At 44.4% G+C, this 17,425-nt stretch overlaps 1 protein-coding gene across 4 annotated transcripts in view; it reads right to left on the bottom strand.

Moving 5' to 3' along the window:
* LOC119172789 (protein turtle) overlaps positions 1-17,425 on the bottom strand; it is a 353,955-nt gene that overhangs the window by 131,349 nt on the left and 205,181 nt on the right. For all 4 annotated transcript variants that reach the window (XM_075893304.1, XM_075893302.1, XM_075893303.1 and 1 more), the window contains exon 2: positions 2,363-2,698. In XM_075893304.1, coding sequence (XP_075749419.1) covers positions 2,363-2,698 — 336 coding nt within the window. The remainder of the gene's footprint in view (positions 1-2,362; positions 2,699-17,425) is intronic.

Here is a 17,425-nt window from a genome sequence, read left to right on the forward strand (position 1 = left end):
TCTGCATCGCGTAACCCTGTATTTCGTCTCGATGAGAAACAAAGTCAGGGACGCGCTTCTTTATTATGCGCTGCGCGAGGCATAATGAATACCTGATGAATTCCGGCGTATGCAGGTGCGAGGCTAAATGAGCATGCAAATTTCACATTAGCCTCGCCATTACCTCCTTCCTTGTTCTTGTCGTTACGCTGTGTAGTACATGGTGTATGCAGAAATATTTCGATCACCCGTACTTAGGCTATGATATACGCGTTCAATTTTATGCGCTAAAGTTACTTTTCTTAAATAATTCACGCCTACCGGAGAGAGAGGTAATATATCAAGTGCTCGGAGGCCAGTTTTATGCGTATTCGATTTTTTACGCAAGGCATGAATAAAATGAAATATAGAGAAATGGCGCAGTGCTTGCCTCAAGCAGACCCTTCGCAGATGAGCGTAAAGTTAGAAAGAGAAATATTCCGAGGGAAGACACCTTGCAAAAAAAAACAGAAAAAAATTGATTAAACTTTTTAGTACACAGGCGCAAAGGGGCGGCTAGTTCTTTAGCGCGTACGAGTTTGTTCTGTAGAGATATAGAACCTTTTTGTTGTATATATATATATATATATATATATATATATATATATATATATATATATATATATATATATATATATATATATATATATATAACCTACTCTAGAGGCCGCGCCATGAATGAACTAGGGGACGTGGCGTTTGGTGATGCCACCAACGTCCGAAGCGGGCAAGCCGACAGTGCCAGTGCCAGTCTCTCTAGTCCAGACTGTTTCATCTCCCCCTACGGTTCGCAGGACAGGTATGAACAGCACCGGTAGTGAACAATGATCCCGGCTGGGACAAATAATTCACGCTTTTGTGGAAGGGGAAGAATAGGATTAAAAGAAAGGTGGCGAATTGGACAGGACCATCAGCCCCCGGCGTGCGCCACGGCGATTCGGACGTCATGGCTCATGGTCGCATGCAGCCCCCGCGCACTGACAATCACGCCAAAAGACAACCAACTACCAGAAAATACGGGAAATTAATTCTGTTTATCGGAACAGTCACATCTTTCGAGTAGAATTTTGGAGTTTCGTCTGTTTTTCTAATCATTGCTCAGTATACCTTTGAATTGCCGTAAAGTTGGCGTATCATTATGCAACTCCCAGTGTTTTTATCGATCATTCATACCTCGTAAATAAGCAGATTGAATCCATCTACGCGAGGACATAGCGAATATTACTAATAACCATCTTTTCCGTCATGCATTACTTTATTTTGTATAAGTAAATAGTGTACAATACATCAGGTTATGTATATTTATAATGTTCATATTGTATTGAAGTCGTTGTCCTTACGCAGCTAATATTATATAATGAGGAGTTTTTGTTTGCCGACTAATTTATTTTCATGCTTTATTTTATTCCTTTTATACTTGTAACCGCTCCGCTCTGTAATTCCACATGGCCTTGAGGGTAAACAAAATGAAATAAAATGAAATGTGGATGAACATAAGCCAGCACAAATGAGGGCACATTCCAGGCTGACAACATGACCTGGTAGTGCTGGCAACCCCTCTTGCAGAGAGCGTTTCGAGTGCATAACGGGGTTTATTTGTTCAGCCGCGGATGGATTAATGAACATAACTTTTTTTGAAAAAAATTGAATGTGGTTGGGACCTTAGACGTCTGGGATTCCACTGGTCGACATTTTTAGACAGGCTCAGTCGACAAGTTTCCGCTGGTCGACCAAGGAAGTGACCCGAAGAGCGGCTTCTCACGAGGAAAGGAAAAGGTTGGAACCGTCAGGGGCATCAGGCAGCTCCACAAACAGCGGGAAAGGCGATCGGCTTCCGCACTCTCACTGTACGAGCGGGACGTTTTCGGACTTCTGAGTTGTATCCGACGAAATGCACAGTACATGATGCATTCATTGATATTTCACGCCCCACCATTGTGGTCTAGTGGCTAAGGTACTCAGCTGCTGACCCGCAGGTCGTGGAATCGAATCCCGGCAGCGGCGGCTGCATTTCCGATGGAACCGGAAACGTTGTAGGCCCGTGTGCTCAGATTTGGGTGCACGTTAAAGAACCCCAGGTGGTCGAAATTTCCGGAACCCTCCACTACGGCGTCTCTCATAATCATATGATGGTTTTGTGGCGTTAAACCCCACAAATCATCATTGATATTTCACCCACATCTAATGTAGCCTGCCACCACCAGCAGTCAAACCCATGCTCTAATTTTGTTTTTTCTAACGTAACAGCCTTTAAGCCGAAATATCCAGTCTGAAGTAATTCCCGGCAAGGATTAAACGAGTACGGCCAGCGTTGCATGCATAGAGAGGGTCACGTCCAACTCACCGATGACCTTGAGGTTGATGACGGTGTTCACTGAGCGTGCCTTACGGAAGTCGACGCGACAGCGATACTCCCCGGCGTCTTCTTCCTCGACGGGATCGAGCTGCAGGAAGGCAGGTCGGTTCATCATGTTGAAGTACGCTCGGGCGCCCAGCTCGCTCACGGCCGATTGGCGCGCCTGGTCCACGTGACCGCGCCGGGCGTCCAGAGTGTAGATGGGCGCGGGGCCTTCGTCCTTGTACCACAGCACCAGCGCCACCGTGTCGTCCGCGGACGGCGGAGTGATGTCGCACGGCAGCGCCACTTTGCCCCGAATCACGGCCGTGTACAGGATAGATGCTGCATGAGAACGGGGAAAGAACAATACAATAAGTTTTGAAACCAAGATTTTTCATCGTTTTACAATTTAGATAGCTCAGGAGAACACTTCATATTTAGATATTGTTTCCCGACACTGGCTCTTGACAATATCCTCAAAAAGCTTCCACACGTAACTTTCGTCCTAAATTGATTTGCACCAGCCATGTTGTCATCATACTGACTGTTGGCATGAATAGCCGGTGGCGTATCTCCAGTCATTGAGAAGTTTTGTTAGTACAGGCAACATGAGCTCACTTTTAAATGATTCATTTAGCTGCTCAATAGCTGTTCATTATTTGCTAGCGTGATGCCATTCAATGTTATGACCTGAATTGTGCGATTGGAGCAATATTTGTATGTCACGAGAATTGGAGAGCTTTAGAAAGTACATTTGAACATGTGCTTCTGCAGGAATAATGCAAAAGCTTTTCAATCTTTGCGATATGGGCACCACAGAGGACTTGCCTCCGCTGGTTGAGTAAGTGAGTTCAGTAAGCGTCATTGAAAAAGGCGACGAGAAGTAACCATCTAGCTCAGCTTTGCGACGTATTACAACTTTAGAAGTTCAAGGCAATCTTCGCAGTGACAGCGAAACGAATGAGAAAGAGATTGAGATGAATGGCTGTTTTAGTGGATTGAATATAGTGTTGACTATGCAGTTATACCACAGTAAAAATTATGGACTGCCTCTGATGACCTGTTGTGTTGTGCTATGATAGAGGGAGCGGGGGGGGGGGGGGTTGAGTGCCTTTCTATTACAGTCCTATTATATAGAGGCAAAGTGCAAAAGAGAAACTAATTTTCATGCATAATCGTTAGTGCATTGGACATCAGCCCCCTTCAAAAAACTGTTTGAGCACTGTGTGCTGTCATTATTTCATTGGCGTGACGCTCGTGCGTTTGCAGCATCTGCTTACTTTCTACAGCACACGTGGCAGTTGCTTTGAATTACCAAACTTAACCTATCTTTCGACAGCTCGGATTTCGAGTTCAACGGCAGTAACAGCGTGTTTGCGGCTGAAAGGCGCAGGAAAATTTGTCAAGGGAAGGCGAAGGGTTTGGTTCTATTAGACGTGCCTGGAATCACATAAATCACTTCACTGGAAACATTTTCAAGCGTACACTTTAACCGGTTAAATGAAGCAATGTCAACCATTGCCCCAGATTGAACTCTTGGTACGACCGGAGCAACGCCGAGCCATCCACCCCAGAGACCAAGATTCTGACGAATAGCACATGTACTGCGTATTTCGCGAGAGTAGTATAGGGAATCGGCGTTTCACAGGAGGCCTTCCGCAGGACGTCATTTGAAGAATTGCTCTTTATGTTGACTCGAAGCGAATTTATTTCCCCCGGGGTGGCTGCGGAAGGTCATCTCCTCCAATTTTTCAAACCCGCCTTAAATAACATCTTGCGTCACCCTTCCAAGTCGCCCAAGGTTCCACGAAGAATAAAAATGCCCAACAGTTTTAGAAACCACGTGCCTGTAGCAGTTGAGAAACCATCCATGATTGAGTACTACTTGCTTCATGTGAGTGGCCGAGCGTCTTCTTTGACCACGCGCGGCGCACGGATGAAACAGAGAAAAATCGATGAAGTCAGTTCGCCACTGGCCTGTTCTATGGGAGTCAGTGTCTCGCAGAAAAGAACTCGTTTGATTTACGTACGTATGCGCATACAGTTTCCTAATATACACTAGAGGGAACTCTGGCGCTAGTGTCTATGGGAGCTGCAATGCACGGTGCATCAGCGAGCATGGGAATGATGGGTAGTGCACACATTTGTCTAATCTGCGTACTTCTGGACTGCTTCTGGCTCCCTCTGTGTTCGTGTGGCTTGGAGCTGTTTTCTCACGAAACGAAAATCAGCAAATGTTCAGCGGTTGCGCTTGACCACCTTATTCTATTAGACTTACCCCTAATAATCGGGTCACCAAGTTCAAAAGGGTTGAATCTTTCTTTCAAAACAAAATCGAAACGCAGCAATAAACGACGCCGCAAGTACGATTAGCCGCCCGCAATACGAAGACTGGGCAAATGTGTGTACTGCCCATCATTTCCATGTTAGCTGAACGATCGCAGCGACAGAGTCCCCTCTACTTAAATTTAGGAAACTCCATGCGTATGTGGACGGCTCCCTTACTTACTTTTTGTTATTTAACGCGTAGAACAAGGAGCGAGTAAGATTCTCGGGTCCATGGCCAAGTGAAAGATTTTGGTACATTAGCGTGTGATCGCCAGATCAGTTTTTGAATGAGTTTCAAATATAAAAAAAGAGATACGAAGATCAGATTAAAACCATTATTCGCATCCTCAAATACAAACACGTGTGCATGTTCCCCGTGCTCTCCAACTTATGCAACCTTTGCGCTTGTGGTCATCGGAGGTTTGCTTGATAGCGCAGCCACTAGGAGGCAGCTTGCAAGCGTCCGATGTGCTGTGTGATGAGTGCGATACGAGTGCTTCAGTCACTTGCGGTCGCTTCGTGCGTGTGAACATTTATGACGTGTGAACTCTCTGGTTGCGTGAATGGTTGGGTAGCCTGGGATTACGTGTGTTAGTGTCGATGCATGTGAAAGTTCGTTCGGATTTTTTAACGTTGATAACATCACGATGATATCTAATATGTAAAAGAAGGAGATTAGCCAGAGTCATGCATGGACACTAGTGATGTATCACTTGGCTAAGCTTCAATATGGGATAGTTGGTACGGCATTGCAATGTAGTTGCCCTGCATTTCGTGCAGCGCAACTACGTCACCATGTATCGGTGTTTGTAATCAACAACGTGTACTTCTCTCTGCATTTGCAAGAAGCTCCTAAACCGATTTGTAGAATACATTTTTGAATGCGCAGACCTCCCATCCTTTTTTCGAGAAAGACGATATCAGTAAAGAGAAAAGACAGGTGCAAACTACGGTTTATGCGATCTGCGTTACATCTTGGCCTTAATATTAAATACCACGTAAAGAAAGCTTCAGTACACAAGGTAATGATATTAAGAAGCCATAAAGACACCGCCATATGACAAATATGTACCTAACTGATAATGTTTTAAGCCATTAGCCTCCAGAAAATGATCAATAGAAAATGATGAGCAATACATCCGCGGTCATATCAAGAGGTAGTACTATCTGCTCCTTGAATAGGGTTAAGGTCAGAGTTTAACAAAAGTAGAAGAAATATATTGCCTTTAATGCTTCTTTGCAATGATGATATAACCATAAATGGAAATGCTAATAAGTGGGTACTTAAATAGCAACGACGAGAATAAAAGCAAGACCTTTGATAATATTGAATAAAAAGAAAGTCCTCTCGACTCTCGATGGCTTATATTTCACTGTTCGATCTGCTCTCAGGCCTAAAATATTCTGTTACAAATACGTGGCGATATCAGTTATCCCAGTGGAGGTAACACGAGAGCGCTGATATGGAAACGAAGTGCCGCTCCTGTAAGCTGTTTCAACCTCGGGTTCTATGTCTCCCCAAAGCCGAAGTCTTCCTTGCGTCGGTGGCGTCTGTGGAGGGACCAAGAGAAACTGGAAGCTGCGGTGCTTTGTTTTTTTTTTCTAGAAAAAAGCGGGGGAGGGATATGTATATTCCGAAGCCTACATTCATTATAATGCAACAAAAACTTCTCGTGTGGCTTCCCCAAGCTTTATATGGTATGGAATAACTAAACGTATCCGAGAAACTTCTGTTTAAAACGTAAAAGTTTGAAATTCTTATTGAAATTAATCAATATTGAAATCTATCCTCTCACCCACCTGAAATTTTCTCACTTTACTGTTAGCATGCGTTGAAAGATTCCTTAGAAAATTCTGAAGTGTAAGTTTTTCAACATAACAAATCTCACGCAAAATGTGGTGATCTGCTTACAAATTTGTCTGTATAAAAAAAAGTTATACACAAAGGCAGCGAATATTCGCATTACCCAGAGGGGCGGTTTTGTTCGTGAGCTGATGAGAAAGGCAAAGTATAGCTGCATGACAGTTGGCTATTTTTGCAGAGCTCAGAACTTGCTGCCATTTGCACTTATACTGAAAAGCACGAATGAAAGCATACTACAAATACGCGATTGCCAATTTAAAACATTGTCAGACACTTTGATTTACACTACCTTCTAGCATAACTCTGTTGTAAGCTATCTTGTTGAGTTTAAGGACATGAACATTTGCAATGGTAGGTGAACAAAAAATAAAGAAAAAGAAAAAGATGGGCGCTAACACCCGTACTTGTGACGCTTTAGTGAGGCAGGCATAAACAAGGTTGTTTTAAAAGAAGCAGCTTTTTCTACTTCTGTAATAGTTAGAAAACCGAGAAAACAGTTTCCACTGAAAGGACTCGCTACTTCAATGTTATAAATTTAAAAGAATGAATTTAAACAGCTGTCGGCATTATAATACTAAAAAATTACCACAGCAAATGCGCGTAACGTTCAGAAAATATACAGGTGAGAGAAAGGTCACAAAACTACAAAAGCAATAACAAAGTACACAACTACGCTCACCGGTTCTTAGTTCCCTGCAGTTAATGTTAGACCAGTAACAACGTGATTGAGAAAGTTATGTTATCTTACAGTTTGAAAAATAATTGGAAACGTCCGACAAATGCAATGGGCAAACGTAAAAGCGTAATTCACTTACAGTGTTCAGTTTTTATTATTCAGATCACTCCGACTCGAAGTACCAAGATGCCTCTGAGAGAAACGAAAAGGTGCTTGCACCCTTACCCGATACCGTTTCTTGAAATATATTTCCAAATCTTGAACTCACTATAATAAATCTAATTTTTTAGGAAAATGTTTCTGCCTAGACTGCGAAGTGTGGCAGTTTGGGCTAGTAGGTATGACATGACGATAGTTATAGCGCGAGAACAGAACGATGACAAAGAGACAAGAAGGACACGAGTGCTATCTTCCACTGTTCGAAGTTAGCGCTCGTGTCCTTTTTGTCTCTTTGTCGTCATTCTGTTTTCGCGCTATAACTATCGTCTAGACTGCGAGTTTCATATTACGAACTAGAAGATACGCAATTTTTAGTGATTTTGTATACAATATTGTGCGTTGGTAATGGAAAATAACAGCGCTTTCAACGCTATTGTTTGAACTAAACTAAATATGCTGCGATCGAACTACACTTCAAAAATATCGCTAGACGCTAGTATCTCATATGTCACTGACGTTTACCATAAAATATTTCGGCAATAGCTGCCTCTGTCTAAACAAAATTATATGACATCACTTCTTTCATTGCACCAATTTTCTGTAGGCTTCGCTTAGCTCAGGTAGACTCGCACACACAAACCATATTCTGCATCGACTTTGCCTGTCATCGAATGTGCTCCAGGTCTGACATGAATTGAGATGGAATTTACATTGTTTCACCACCATAAGTGAAAGGTTTTAAAGATATATATGTCTGACCATTTCCACCTGATTACGACAACAATCTGCAAGCCTCAGAAAGCTGGGGGCAAATTTTATCAGTAAGAACAACAAAATTGATTTCTTACATATGAAAAAGGCAATGCACTCTGCTTTTAAAAGACAGTCGACTGTGCAGTTTACTATAGTATTTATGCGACGTTTTTTTACCCATTTAGCAACTGAGGGCCCGTATTCACAAAAACGTCCTACGCTATAAAAACTGTATGAATATATTTCAGTCAATAAGATGCGAGACATACGTTTAGTGAAGCCAGCTATCAGACAAAAAAAAAACGTTCCTATGAAAAATAACATTTGTGAAGATATGTCTTCAGGTACATAGCACCGAATTGTTTATTCTCGCTAAACATTTATAAGGGAAAATGTTACTCAGCCCACAACAGGGAAAAAGTTTTGTCCAGAGTCTGACACACCTGATCACAGATTTTCATTTTTCTGCAGTAAAGGGGACTTCATGAAAGAAGCATGTGATTTATGAAAGTCTTTCATTCAGCATCTACCGAAAAGAAAAGAAAGACGCATATTCAATAGAAAATTAGACGTGCATGCCGATCGAAGTGTGCTTGATTAGTTCTGTTAGTATTTTATTTCTTTACCACCCATGAACGTGCATAATGCGATACCATGCTAGAAGTATGTAAATGAGCACAGGAATAGAATATGTGTCTACATGCCATATGTCGGCAGTGGTTTCTGGCCCACCTATTTTGCATTCGAATAGATTCGGCAAGACGATGTTTAGCCGAAATGATTTGGTTAGGATGCATCACCAGCTGGGCTTAAAAATGCCCCTAGACTGCAAGTAAACCTTGTGACTCAAATGAGATGCAAGGATAGCTATGCCGGAATCCAACCCTCATAAGCTTACACGACAAGCTGATTTTTAGCTTGCGCATTCGTCGATATTTTGCACAAATGAACTCTGGCAGAAAAACATCGTGTGGTCATCAATGCAGCACACGCCATGTCTGAGCAGATAACCGAAAGGGATATATTCAGTTTAGAAACCACACCGAGCTCAATTTGGGATAAATAGCGTTCATGGTGATTAACAGAAGGCGTTGTCGTTTTCTTAACATTAAGTGCTAGAAGGCACGTAAAGACCAGCTCTGTAAAGAAAATTATGTATCAAACGTTGCGCAAACTAAAATCATAATTAGGCTACAAGTCTCACAATTAGGTAAGATTAAAAGCGAACTTAATGACGGGGGAAGTGGGTATGTTTCTGTAAAAAAAGTTAGAGGTCATCATGTTTCTACATAGTTATACTTGGAAGAAGTCTTTTAGAGCCTTCGTGCTCTGATATTTTCTGTTGCGCAGTTCAGTTGCGGTTCGTATGATTGCGCATGCCAGACAAAACACAACCCTGGCCTGACGCTGCAGTTGCGTGTGGTGTTTCGTCTGATAACTGGGCGGATGTATAAGCAAAGATGATGTTAACATTTACTATATTGTACTAGGATAGAGGAGTGCTCGGAATGGCCGCAGCACAGAAAGTGAAGACTGAAGAGGGTCAATACTCTTTGGGCGTTGTGATTGGTTGTCTGCAATCTGCCTTCGCACTCCGCTGTCTGCAATCTGAATGCGACAGACTGCAAAATGACATGTTAAATGAGGATGATTACAACGTAAAAAAACTAATCACAGGACACAGTTTAATCCACTGTAGATATTGCACATGTCGAGTAATTTTCGAAAGCTGCTGCACAAGTCAGAAAAAAGGGCAAGAAGCTTAAACAGCTGAAATCATACGCCCGAGTGACTTGTGCGTAAGCATGGCGTCAGTTGACCTATGCAAAAAAGAAGCAGATTTACTCGCGTCATAGATAAAAAAACTGCGAACCTTTCTTCATCGTTATATTTCACCTTGGGAAGATATTTGTGACTAGTTGGTATGGCGTTGGTAGAAGGTCATCTTGCGCAACCTCGTTTGTTTTTTCTCGGTTATACCCAGTCACTCACTCTTTCCTAGCTGATGTTTCTGTACCTATTCCACCAGAAAAGGAAATAAAATTTACTGCTGAAAGCATTGCTTGTTGTGTGCGTGTATAGTTTGATTGCGTCCTGCCGACTTGGTGAGCTACACAATCTGCAGTCATGCTTTGCAAGCACATCTGGTTTTCCACCTTTACATTTTTGTTGAATGCCATGTAGCGGCCCGACCAGCCGTGGTGGTCTAGTTGCTAAGTACTCGGCAGCTGACCCGCAGGTCGCGGAATTGAATCCCGGCTTTCGTGGCTGCATTTTCGATGGAGGCGATAATGATGTAGGCCTGTGTGCTCATATTTTGGTGCACGTAGAAGAACCATATAGGAGGTCGAAATTTCCGGAGCCTTCAACTACGGCGTCTCTCATAATCGTACGGTGATTTTGGGGCATTACACCACATAAGATTTTTCGTAATAAGAAGTGCCGCACGCAACAGCCATGTTAGCTTTGCGTCGTTCCTCGCTGGCTTTTAAAATATATCATGCGATGCCGAATGAAACTTTTCAGCCAATTGTATCTCCGCCGAGACATGCGAAAACAATTCTACCATACAGAACTGTGCAAAAGTATGGCGGTTTCTAACTGCTCAATGCAGACATAACTGCTTATGGTGCAAGCAAAAATTTATTTATTGATTTCGATTGACTTGGTAGTGAGCAACCATGATTATCGTAGCATTTCTTGTCCACCTGAAGACATACTGTAACTGATTTGCGGAAGTGATCTCAATGAACCACTAATTGCCTAACTTTGGGGAAGCCACAGAACGTCATTTTCAGCAGCCTGTTTATTGCTAAAAATGTACCAGGTGACATTAACGACAGGTAATCTTCTATGAGTTGGCTCTGCCCTATCTTCGCTACGAAATTAGCTGTAACAATTGGGAAAACAATATTATTTCATATACAAATATGGAAGCATAAACTTGTGCCTTAATCAAGTATACCTCATGTGGGGAAAGGCCCAAGTTTACATGCACAACTAGTCAGTTAGAATTAATACCACTAGATTGCGGGTTATCGTTGGGGGCGAAATATGATGCCAGGCTAATTATGTTGAAACTTAAGTTTTAGCTGTTTATAAGCCAATCAAATTTTTTGGTTTGCGCAATTTTTTTCCAATTTTGCATTGACAAAATCTAGGAAGGAAACATCGTGAAATTCTCAGTAGAGCGTATGCCATCACTAATCGAATTATAGACAGCGGTAAATTATGCTTTACAGATGACGCAGAGTGCACCCTGGAATGAAATGCGCACTTTTCTACTTCGCTAAAAGGGTATCAGGTAGCATTCCCACCAGGTAATCTAACTTGAATGGCACTGCCCGTGATTGATGGGAATACAATCTTTCTTCATCTACAAACACGAAAACAAATACCTATGCGTGATTTGTGGGAGGAAATTCCGTCAAGTCTTAAATATCATCTTTGTATAAGCCTAATGATAACACTCTTTGGGGTGCGATACCATAATTATAGCATTTCAGCCGTGGAAGGGTTGAGCCATTGTTATGTTGGCAACGAATTAATATCGCTAGATGGAGGATTTGTTTGAGAGATTATCGCAAGATAAATTCAAAAATACTGCGTTCAGAATCAGTTTTTTTACTGCATAAGCCGCACAGTTTAGGTACTTCAGCCAAAACTGAGTTGCCGCATGCTGAGCAAGATGGAGAAGGACTTCGATAAGTGACTTGAAAAAGACGATAAATGATATGCTGCACAAGAAGACCAGAAATAGGCACCGAATGATTGTTTCGTTTGTCGAACCACACAGAACGTCGCCCTTTAGAAGCATGGAAACAGACATTGAATTCCTACTTTTGAATGCATAAGAATGCGTCAAATCAAGAAAAACACTCTCCTTTCGTATGTCTTTCTGTAGCATAAGAATATCGTCGCTCTATATAAATAAAGGTATAAAACGAAATGAAATTTATTGGCGAACATGAAATTTGAACCCACGTCCTCACACTCTGAAGACAAATGTCTTGATGGCTGTGCCCAAGTTTTTTTTTTGCTTTTTTTCATAATGGGGAGGGGGGTGCAAGGCGATCACGTGCGCAGAGTGTGAATATATGTGAACTGTATGAATTCATTTTACTGTGGATACTAAAAAAATGTGAATGGAGAACACTTGCGATAAAGCCGGCATTTCAGTATTTCGTGATGGTAAAATGCGCTAATGAACTTTCATGTAAAGTATACTCGTAGAGTGTTGTACATGTACGGAAAATTACATGTAAGGAAACTTACGCGACAGTTTACTGCCACATACTTATTTCAATGTACGCAGAGCAGGAGTTTTTTCGGGACATTACGGATATCCAGGAATGCTAGAGAAATGAGAGATGCCTAGCCGGTGCCGCCTGAAAACGAAGTTCAGGGGAAAGTCACCACTATACGCTTCATTACGCTAAAAACTCTGCGCTACTCAACTTTCTGGCAAGATTCTGCGCGAATACATATGTTCTCTTCATTGTAGATTTAGATCGGCCCGTGACAGACGTGAATGCTACTTGTTGTTTTCCACGCCAGCAGTTCATCGGCCTTCCGCCTAAAGAGTCACAGATCTCCCCTTCAATAAATGAGTGTTTCCTACCTTTACTCTTCCCATCGAGCGCACTCTTCTTTATCGTGATTACGCAAACATACGAGGCAGCCGTGGCGTGCCTGTTGGCGAAATAGCAATCCTTTTTTCGTGTTGTGCTGCCACGCCACGGCCATCCAGCGCGCTAAGAGCGCACGTGCCCGCGCTGTAGCGGCAACCAGCCAACGAGTATTGACAGAGCACCCGTCGTCACTCCGGGAAAACTCGCGCTCCCACCAGGGGCCGCGCCAATCACTGCCGCGGTAAGGCCTCTACGGAGCGCGATGCATTCGGCGCATAATCGTAACAGTAGCAAATCCTGTTTGCGAGGAAAAACAGAGTCAGCGGGTCGCGTGCCCGGCCCGCGGGCCTTTAGCTGCGGGGCGAGGTCCAGCGGGGCGTCCTATTCATGAGCACGGCTCGCGCTTGAAGGACAATCGTGTATTAACAGAGCTGCCGCTGCGCGCTGTACGGAAGGCGGGTTCGGAATGGCTGACGGAGGGGTGGGAGGGTGTGGACGCGGAATTGGGCGTTTGAGTGGTAGGAGGGCGACAGTGGGTCGAGGGGAAAAAGCGGATGAGCGTCCGTCAGCAGTCTGTGGAGAGCTGCTCTTTTCGCCGCGGCCGGACTATTCCGGTGGGGTAAACAGATACCTCGCTCTTCCCATCCGGCTGCAGTGGGAGAAGAGGAGACGGCTGTGGCACGCGAGGAAAATGAGTTCGGCGTGGGGGAGAAAGCAAACAGAAAGAAGAGCTTTGCGTTCGCTCCTTGTCTCTCGGTACACGCACGCACAACGCACGAACACACTCACGCGGCCAGCGGCGGTACCACGAGCCTTAGCACACCGTGAACGCAGCGAGCGAACAGGCATGCCCACTCACGCAGCCCCGTTTTTTTCTTTTTTTTTGCCGATCCGGCTTCCTGAATGCGAGGAACGCCGATGCAAACATAACCAACATGCCTGTGTGCTTCAGTGGGCCGAGGCCGGATGAGGGGAGGCTCGGCGCGCTGTTAGGCGAGTTCCGCACCGCGTATGGAACAACGAGAAAGGGAAATGGAGAGGGAACAAAGAGAGAAGGGCAGAAAAGCTTGCTTTGTTTCTTACTCTCCCTCTTTCTTTGTTTTTCGTTTACTCCTCATTTCGAAAGGGGTAGGCGGGACGCCGGAATGGAACTAGTGCAGCTGAAGTAGTGCAGCTCGCGCAACCACTTTGCGCAGATGAGTCGTGTTTGTTATGGTCCTGGTTGGCTGCACGCACCCCAATAAACAAAGGCGTGCTTCCCGAAAAAAGGGGTCGAAGCTCCACGCGCAGCTCCCACCGCACCTACTCCGCATTTTGCCCCCTCGCTGCAGACACTCGATCTCGCCGAGTGATGCTAACGCGGGTGATGGATAATGGTTGCGGGAAAAAAACGCCACTGCCAGGCCGATGGGATAAGGAAATATTCTCGCGAAACCTCGCAAACTGACGTTAACCGGAACAAAAAGAAAGAGCGTATCTTTCTGAGAGAGTTCGTGTTGCTTCTGCTGCTTCTATCTAAACTTTTATTTTCGATCTCATGGTGAGACATATTGGGATATAGTTGTCCCACTTCTTGAGGTTTGCACAAGCTTACAAACTCACTGGAAGCGCGGGTCTGGCTTTCAGCAGTATTAGGACACTTCTCAGCCGCGGAAGTAGTTGCGACGAAACAGCGGCACGAATTTCCTGAATAATGTATTTTACTGGTTCCTCACTTCAAAAGGAAACACTTGTTCATCTTATCCTACTTATTTTTTCCCACCCTTCAATTGTAGAGTTCAGCTTATAATCTAGTATAAGTTCGGAGCTCATAAAGACAAAAACGCATAAAAATAAAGCTCAAGAGAGTGCCTTCTTTTCACGTCTCCTATAAGCTCCTTTTCTTTCTTCGAAAACTGCATGTTTTGTAATAAAAAATTTATGAGAGCTAGATTTTTATACTCGCCAACCTTCTAGAGACACGCGGCTGCGGCAAAATAGGAACAAAGTTTCGTTCTGAAGCGGGAGAAAGGTGAAACGTGTGGGTAGTTTGATGTGCAGTTCCTTCTTTCTAGCTTATATTCCCTTTGGGCTAGTTTCAATGCTCCAAGTCCCGCATACTCTACCGGTCTGTCTCATGACCGATGCAAAGACCCGAGGCATCCGCAAGCACTTCGTTCACTGTAATGGTCGTGGTCCAGCGACAGCATCAAAAACGAATAAAAAAAGACTTTACTCTCAGCTTCTTCCTAACAGCGTGCGCGTCCACACTATTGATCAATTCCGCAGGTGGCCGCTGCGATCGATACATGAACGCACATTCAGGTGCACATGTATATACCTATTTTATGTTTGTAAACAGCGGTAGGCGGCGCCTATATTATAAGGCGCTTGTAGCGACATCGTGGCATTTAGATTCCGTCCAGCCTTAAACCTTGTATAATCACGTGACAACTGGTGCAGCAGCTGGAACGCTGCCTCCGAGCGCTCGCGTGTTCGGGAGGCTCCCGACAGGCTGTGCTCGGAAGCAGCTTTTCAGCTGCTGCGCCAGTTGTCACGTGATTATACAAGGTGGCATCTAAGCGCCGTGACGTCGTCGCTACGCCTCACTATGTCGACGGCGCTGGCCGCTGTCTGCGAACGTTTAATAGGTCTTTACCCTGTCCATGTCGCCCCGAACATGTTGCCTAATGCTATCGAGCTTCCGTTGGTAGCGTACCGCGGTGCAGCGAAGACACAGTGTAGGTGAGAAGGACGAAATGTGGCTTGGTGGGTATGGGATGTAGGGACGTAGGGAGCAGGTCTTCCATCATCGTCAAGGCACGTGGTGTCGATTACGAGCCAGTTGGCACAGCGAGGGTTATAACATGGCGCTTTCCGGCCGCGTTGCTTGCAATGTTGGGTGACGCGACACGCCAACGAGTAAGTGAGAACGAGCTGAGGAAGAAAGTAAAAAAAGAACGAAGAACGAAGTGTACAAGGAAGGAACGAAAGATGAATGAACACGACTAAAAGTTGAGAGGGGAGACGCAAGAGGAATGAGACAGGGATGCGAAAGCGATGGAGATTGCCGCAGAAAGAGAGGAAGTTACTCGCTCGTGAAAAACCACTCAGGAATTCAAGCGTGCCGCGACAAGCGAGCGACTCGCGTGTGGGGGGGCTCGCGAGATCGGTTTCACGGCACGCTCAAGAAAGCCCGGTGTCGCCGTAGAGAGGGCGCCGTATATGGGATGAAAATCACTCCGGTTCCCCAAGCTTATTACTCGAGTTATTTGTCGGGTTTTCTTTCTTTCTTCTTTCTCAGAAATACATTTTCACTCGGACGAACGTTCGAGTCGGGGAGGGACGACGAGGCGAGAGATTGCGGTAACAGAGTGCCCTCGGGGGTGGCGAGGGTCATGAAATTGATACACGCATGACATAAATGTAACGAAAAAGGAAAAAAAATAAAATGAAGATGCCTGCCAGTGGTGGAACAGAGATGGAGGATCATAAAGGACGACTTGACGACCGATAAGCGGCGAAAACGGACCTTGGCGTCGTCGAGGCGGATGACCGTGGCGAACCCGTGGTCTTGACCATTGGCGGGAAGAAGAGGACCCGTAGCGAGCGTCCCTGTCAAGATTGATGGCTGTCGGAAAGCGTTTCCTCGGCTTGTTGAAGCCGACCGACCCCGCGATAACCCAACCCCTGCGGACTCGCCCCAGCGAGCGTGAGCTGATGTATCCCGAGCAATAAGGAAGCCACGGTCGCCTGCACTGTCAGCTGCGAGGTTCTTTCCTTTACATTCTTTTTCTTGCATTAGGGATGTCTAAACTTCCAGTTAGAATCCATTTCTCTATTTCACTTTGTATTAGTTTCCTCGCGTATTTGTGGCTTCTGTCTCTCCGGACGTACTTAGTATTCTCTCTCTTACACGCTGGACCATTAGGCACACACACGGTCGTCGTGGATGGTGAGCACTTAGAGTAAAGATGTCTTGCAAAAAGTACTTCTTTTTTGTGTGTGTCTATGGTGTATAAGCGTTACGAGAAAAAGCAAATGTGCCGGCTGAGCGTTGAGGAGCCAGTGACACGCCAATTTCTTGAAAGAGGTGTCATTATTCAATGCGAAAGAAAAAAAAAAGAACAGGATTCTTGATTTGAGGTGCATAAAATCAACAACAGCGAAAGAGAGAACGATATAAAACTTGCAGAAGTTATAATTAACGCTTATGTATGGCATTTTGTGAAAAAAAAAAAGAAATAAGACAACGACAACATCATCATGTGTTGTTTTTCTTGGATAGGTCATTTTAGTGCACGAGTTCGCAGCAGCACGCTTCTTGAAGAACTTTCGTTATGATCTTTCCCCCCTGCAGAGCTTATCGATATGAAGTAGCCGAGGTAATATGAACCTCAATCTCTCCACAGCGAGGCATTTGCAACAGAACAGAACAGAGCCGCGCAATAGGCAGTCCTAGCGTTTAAGCATCGTCTTAGACATCAGATAACAGAAAACGGCACACTGAGCAGTCGCTTGTTTTTAAAAAAGAGAAAAACAAGTGCGGCGGGTAGAAAAATGCAGACACAAGTACTAATGAAATAAACTCTTCGCGTCATTGTGTTAAATCAAAGAGAAAAGTGGCACAGAACACCACAGTTCAAGTGAAAAGTGCCTAATTAGGACCGACGTTGCAT

This window comes from Rhipicephalus microplus, chromosome 4 (assembly GCF_043290135.1).
Source record: "Rhipicephalus microplus isolate Deutch F79 chromosome 4, USDA_Rmic, whole genome shotgun sequence".
Taxonomy (NCBI): Eukaryota; Metazoa; Arthropoda; class Arachnida; order Ixodida; family Ixodidae; genus Rhipicephalus; species Rhipicephalus microplus.